The sequence below is a fragment of the Stomoxys calcitrans genome, chromosome 4 (assembly GCF_963082655.1).
Source record: "Stomoxys calcitrans chromosome 4, idStoCalc2.1, whole genome shotgun sequence".
NCBI classification, from domain to species: Eukaryota; Metazoa; Arthropoda; class Insecta; order Diptera; family Muscidae; genus Stomoxys; species Stomoxys calcitrans.
The window spans coordinates 85,607,067-85,613,066 of record NC_081555.1 but is presented as its reverse complement, the minus strand read 5'-3'; the positions used below and the strand labels follow the sequence as shown (position 1 = coordinate 85,613,066).

Genomic DNA, 6,000 nt, shown 5'->3' with positions numbered 1-6,000 from the left:
TGGAACTACAATTGTGTATCAAGCAGAGATCCCTGCAATTTAGGAAGTGGTGGAATGGCTTAGATATAATGTCATTACGACGATTGGCATAAATATCTTCTCAGACAGCCATTAAATCCCTGGAGAACGTATTTCTGAACACAAAAACCGCCCTCGACTGTCGCAGATCTCTCAACGAGAGGGCTGAACAGTTCTAAATTCACCTGTTGTGAGTGCCGCTGGGCCACAGAGATATCCCAGGGAATTGTAAAGCGGACGAGCTTGGGAGACTAGGAACTACCCTACACATTCCAGGGATACTGGAATCTGTGGGTATGCCTCTAGCGACATGCAAGCTAAGTTTTCAGGACTGGCCCGAAGGACAACGAATAATAGATGGTCACAAAGAGGGGCTGTGAGCATTCCAAAAACTATTTGGCCTAATCTAGGTTTGAGGAGGTCTACTGCTTTACTGTCATTGGCTAGAACTGACATCTCAGTCATTATGTCCGTCATGACAGATCACTGTCTAATCTTGAAACATGCTGACAGACTGAAAGTTTCCTGCAAACACTTTTGCAGAAGCTGTGAGGACATCGAAGAAGAAGAGACTATAGAAAACCTTCTGTGTTTGTGTCCCGCACTAGCAGTAAGAAGGAGTTCCACTTGAGGTTCTCATTTTTTTGAGAACTTGTCTGATTTAGCGGCTGCGAACATTCACAAGTTATTAGACTTTTTAAAACGATCTGGATGGTTCTACGGTAGGGACTAGAAGGCATCTTCCTTCGTCCATTCTTGTGGTGTCACAATGGACAAAAACGTCTAAGTGAGTCTGATGGCAGACTGCCACTTAAACCTAAATTTGTTGGATGAGTGTAGTAAGTCTGTACGGTATCTGCAAAGTTTATTATTTATTATTTCAAATTCTTCAAAATAAATGCCTCTATATTTTGAAGAACTTGAAACTTCTTAACGTGAGATTAGGCGCTTTGTACCAGATGAGGCAGGTATATATAACACCTTTGCACAGTAGATTTTTATTCTTCAGTTTCGAAGTCATCAACATTGTTGGTGTATATGAAACGAAAGCTCGAATAAAGCCAGCCAATTTTAGAAAATTATCTTTGAAAATCTCTTAGACACACGAAGAGATGTTGTAAAACGGCTGAAGGAATTAGCTTGTGAGAGCAAAATTAAATCTCCATATTCCAATTCGGATGTGAATTTAATTTCAAGACTACAAAATAACATCCTATGAACTGCAGGCCTGACAGACGAGAAGGTTAGAGAGCAACATTACTGTACGGAAGAGTAGTCTGCCCGCGACGAATTTTAGAGTGGCGTGTTGTCAGTGATTGAATCCATCTCTTGACCTGCAATTTCTTTCCAGAAATGAAAAAAAAAATCCTTTATATCTTGTGATGTTCATTACCATGAAAAGTTAGCTCGACTCTAAATAATAAATTCATCGACCAGCCGTAATAGCCACACATAAAATTTTGTTTCTTACATCTTTGGAATCAAAAAATTTTGTTGGAACTATTGTGAAGTATAACTTTGATGTAATATATATCTGAGAATCCAATTTTCCATTATTATAGACTGTAAGACGTCAGGAACATTCCTATTATTGTCTGTTGCTTTTTGTATGACATAGAAGACTCCCAACTTTGTTGTGCTTATGGACTATTAATGTTTCGCATGCAAAATAATGATGATAAGCTTTTCAGTTTAGCCATAAAGAAGGGTCAGTGTTGATGAACTGCTAGGCAAGGGAAAGAATAAAAATAATGTCTGGTGTCCATGGCCGGTTCTTTTGTGGCAAGTTATACATCTAGTTAGACAATAACAAAATAGTGAATACATACGGCAAAGTAAATCTAAATCCATCCATAACATTAAAAAGTAAGATAGTCATATAGAAAGAATGAAAGAGATGCCAACTAGATAAAAATTTAAAAAAAAAATAGTCATCCCCAAGGGGATCTGCAAATTCAAAATTTGCTAACAATTTCTTGTTTTAATAACCGATTTTTCTTTTTTTTTTTGAATATTAAAATTTACTATATCATTCTCCTTTGTTTGTCTCTATATTACAGATGAATCAAAATTAAATTCTGGTTCTTGGGAGGATCCTCTACCCTCAACCCATAATAATAATCAAAACTCAGCGCTAAACTCGAGTGCGCCAAATAACGGCAATTTGCTAACAACAACAACCACAGCACAATTACATAATACCACAAATCCAAGACGTCCTGATACGTTGACAACAGGACGTAACGGTTTGCAACCATTACAGCTAATACAACCTCCACCGGCAGCAGGACAACAGAATCAACATCATACCCTCCACTCCCATCAACATCACCATCATCATCAGCTACAGCAGAACAGTCAACATTCAACACAAAATTCAAGTGCCATAGGCCGCTGTGGAGAGGCGGCGGCGGCTAATTCACAGCAAAATCCCTTACAACAAACACAACAACAGCCGCCATATCAGCATCAACAGCAGCTCGCTCTTCAGGGAGCAGGAGCTGTTACCGGCAACACAATAGCTGGCGGTAGTTTTAACGCCAACGGCGGATCTACTGCCGTTGGTGTTGGCGGCTGCGGCGGCAGCGGTACCACATCACCCAACAGTGCGGATCATATTGGCGATAGTGCCACCGGCGATTTTAATACCATCTCTCCAATACCACCACCACTTAACAGCTCTTCGGAAGACGAAGAGTTGACTCACGCGGAAGACATAAACGGCAGCGTGACGTCTTCATTAAGTGCCACAAATCAACGCAATTCCCAATTGCGTTCGACCTTCAATCGGGCCAAACAGCATCTGTCCTTTGACAAATGGCGCTCGACTCACTCACAAAACTCACCGGCTGATAGCAGCAGTAATTCGAGTACGGGAAGTAGCAGTACAGGAGTTGGCGGCGGAGGAGGAACTTTAACCCGACGTGCCAGTACAACGTGTGCCACCATGCCAACAGCTCATCAGCCACCGAGAGAAGATATAACAACACCCGGTGAATCACCGGGTGGTAGACTCTCAAGATGGTTCTCCATACGACGAGGCTCTTCGCATCAATACGATGTGGGTGGCCGCGATGGTAGACACTCGAATTCATCGAGTATCGATATGCCAGATTCCACATGTGATTCCACGCTAGGATCGCCACAAAAGATAAGCTCAAATTCTGCGAATACATCAAAATCTGCGTGTAAAATGCCTGGAGTACCAGAGGTAAGTTGAAATTTTTATTCTCTTTGACTTTTGGAGTTCATTGCAAAGTAGAAACAAAAACAAGTAGGGGAAGTCAGTCGGGGTCTAAATTGAGCTATACGAGTTCTGATAAAAAAATAACCGTTATTTTCATATTTCGTGAGTTACGCATGTTCGATTTTCGAATTTTTATACCCTCCACCATAAGATGGGGGGTATACTAATTTCGTCATTCTGTTTGTAACTACTCGAAATATTCGTCTGAGACCCCATAAAGTATATATATTCTTGATCGTCGTGAAATTTTATGTCGATTTAGCCATGTCCGTCCGTCTGTCCGTCCGTCCGTCCGTCCGTCCGTCCGTCTGTCCGTCCGTCCGTCTGTCTGTCGAAAGCACGCTAACTTCCGAAGGAGTAAAGCTAGCCGCTTGAAATTTTGCACAAATACTTCTTATTAGTGTAGGTCGGTTGGTATTGTAAATGGGCCATATCGGTCCATGTTTTGATATAGCTGCCATATAAACCGATCTGGGGTCTTGACTTCTTGAGCCTCTAGAGGGCACAATTCTTATCCGATTTGAATGAATTTTTGCACGAAGTATTTCGTTATGATATCCAACAACTGTGCCAAGTATGGTTGAAATCGGTTCATAACCTGATATAGCTGTCATATAAACAGATCTGGTTATTTGACTTCTTGAGCTTCTAGAGGGCGCAATTCCTATCCGATTTGGCTGAAATTTTGCATGACGTATTTTATTTTTACTTTCAACAACTGTGTCAAATAAGGTTCAAATCGGTTCATAACCTGATTAGCTGTCATATAAACCGATCTGGGATCTTGACTTCTTGACCCCTAGAGGTCGCAATTATTATCCGATATGCCTGAAATTTTGTACGACGGATCCTCTCATGACCATCACCAAACGTGTTTATTATGGTCTGAATCGGTCTATAGCCCGATACAGATCCCATATAAATCGTTCTCTCTATTTTACTTCGTGAGCCCCAATGGGCGCAATTCTTATACGAATTGGCTGAAATTTTACACAGGTCTCCAACATATAATTTAATTGTGGTCCGAACCGGACAATATCTTGATATCGTTTTAAAAGCAGAGCAACTCTTTTCTTATATCCTTTTTTGCCTAAGAAGAGATGCCGGGAAAAAAACTCGACAAATGCGATTCATGGTGGAGGGTATATAAGATTCGGCCCGGCCGAACTTAGCACGCTTTTACTTGTTTCTGTTATGTTGGTACACATGTCTGTTATATACATTGGTAATATCAGCTATTTTGGATTGTCAGTTTGTTTTTGACAGATAAATAAGTTAGTCGTCTCTAGGCCGGGAAAGTCACCAGTTTCAAATTGCAATTCAATCGGATTGAAAATGTGGTCTGTACTTCGTACTAGAGGTAGAGAACTACCGATAGCATTATCGATGATTGGGCACTATCGATAGCGGGAAAGTCACCTGTGTCAAATTGGAATTCAATCGGATCGAAAATGTGATCTGTACTTCGTACTACAGGTGGAGAACTATCGATAGCACTATCGATGATTTGGCACTATCGATAGCGGCCAAGATATTTTCGATAGTGACACTATAGTCGATAGTTTTGTTATCACTTTACCAAGTGAAATTTGCGCGTTACTTTGTGGCTCTTGCTAAAAAAATATTTGCGAACAAATTTATTAAAAAAGTGATACTACGATAAAGTGAAATGGATTGTTTTGTTCAAAACGTTATAATGTTTACTTTCAAAGCAGTTATGAAGTATTTTGACTATGTGTTGAATTTAAGATAAACGTAGGAGCTCCCTCACACTCAGAGTGTCGAGCGCTGAAAGCCAGGCATACGATTGTAGTACCACGGATTCGGAAAAAGATTTGGCGACCGATAGGCGAACACAAAAAAAGGAAAAAAAGATCAAATGACAAAACATTTGCAAAGTGCATTAACTACTGAAAGTAGTACAAAACCAGCGAAAATACTTCAAACTTGCACGATGATCTGAGGAGATACCACTCTGGCTTGAAAATGCATGTCCCAGATTGCAGCACTCCAGCTATTTCGCCGGATACTGACAGCATCGCATGGACAAGCAGCAGTTGTAAATTCAAATCCCCAAATCTGCTGATCGGTCTATATGGTAGCTGTATATAAAATGGCCCGATATGAATCATATTCGATTCGGATGTTGATGGCCTTAATAAAACTTCATTTTCCAAAATACAGCGAAATCAGAAAATAAACGCGCCTATTGTGGGTTTGTAAAACTACTATCGTCGAGTATCGATAGCGCCGACTATCGATAGTTCTTCACCTCTGCTTCGCAAACAAATTAACTTGGATGAACAAACAGAAAGATGGATAGATATGGCTTAATCGAAGAAATTCTGAGTCGATCAAAATTTTTAACTGTGGGTCCATTTTTTTACCCGTTATATAAGTTATAATACCCGACACCACATTCAGGGCGACAGAGTCGAGTTTTCGAAGCCGGAATCAAGCCGGAGTCGCAAAACTTACCCGCTTCGGCTCGAAGACTCCGGCGAAATACTCAGACCTGAATTCGAAGTCAAGTCTTGTAAGAGCCCCACAAAAAAACCAACCACGGCGTTGATAAATTGACCACGTTGGTTCATAAATCTGAATCAACACACAGCTGTTATCCGATCAACCACAAATGTGCATAAATCAACAACAGTGTTTGTGAACGAAACGTCCGCAGGCGTTCACATTCTGTCTAGGGCACAGGTATGCATAAATCAACAACAGCTTTTGTG

At 40.7% G+C, this 6,000-nt stretch overlaps 1 protein-coding gene across 1 annotated transcript in view; it reads left to right on the top strand.

Moving 5' to 3' along the window:
- The first annotated feature begins 1,671 nt into the window (after nucleotides 1-1,671).
- The window catches only part of LOC106089060 (rho guanine nucleotide exchange factor 10), a 44,332-nt gene continuing 40,003 nt past the window's right edge, over nucleotides 1,672-6,000 (top strand). The window contains exons 1-2 of the mRNA XM_013254815.2: nucleotides 1,672-1,726; nucleotides 2,079-3,229. Coding sequence (XP_013110269.2) covers nucleotides 1,672-1,726; nucleotides 2,079-3,229 — 1,206 coding nt within the window. The remainder of the gene's footprint in view (nucleotides 1,727-2,078; nucleotides 3,230-6,000) is intronic.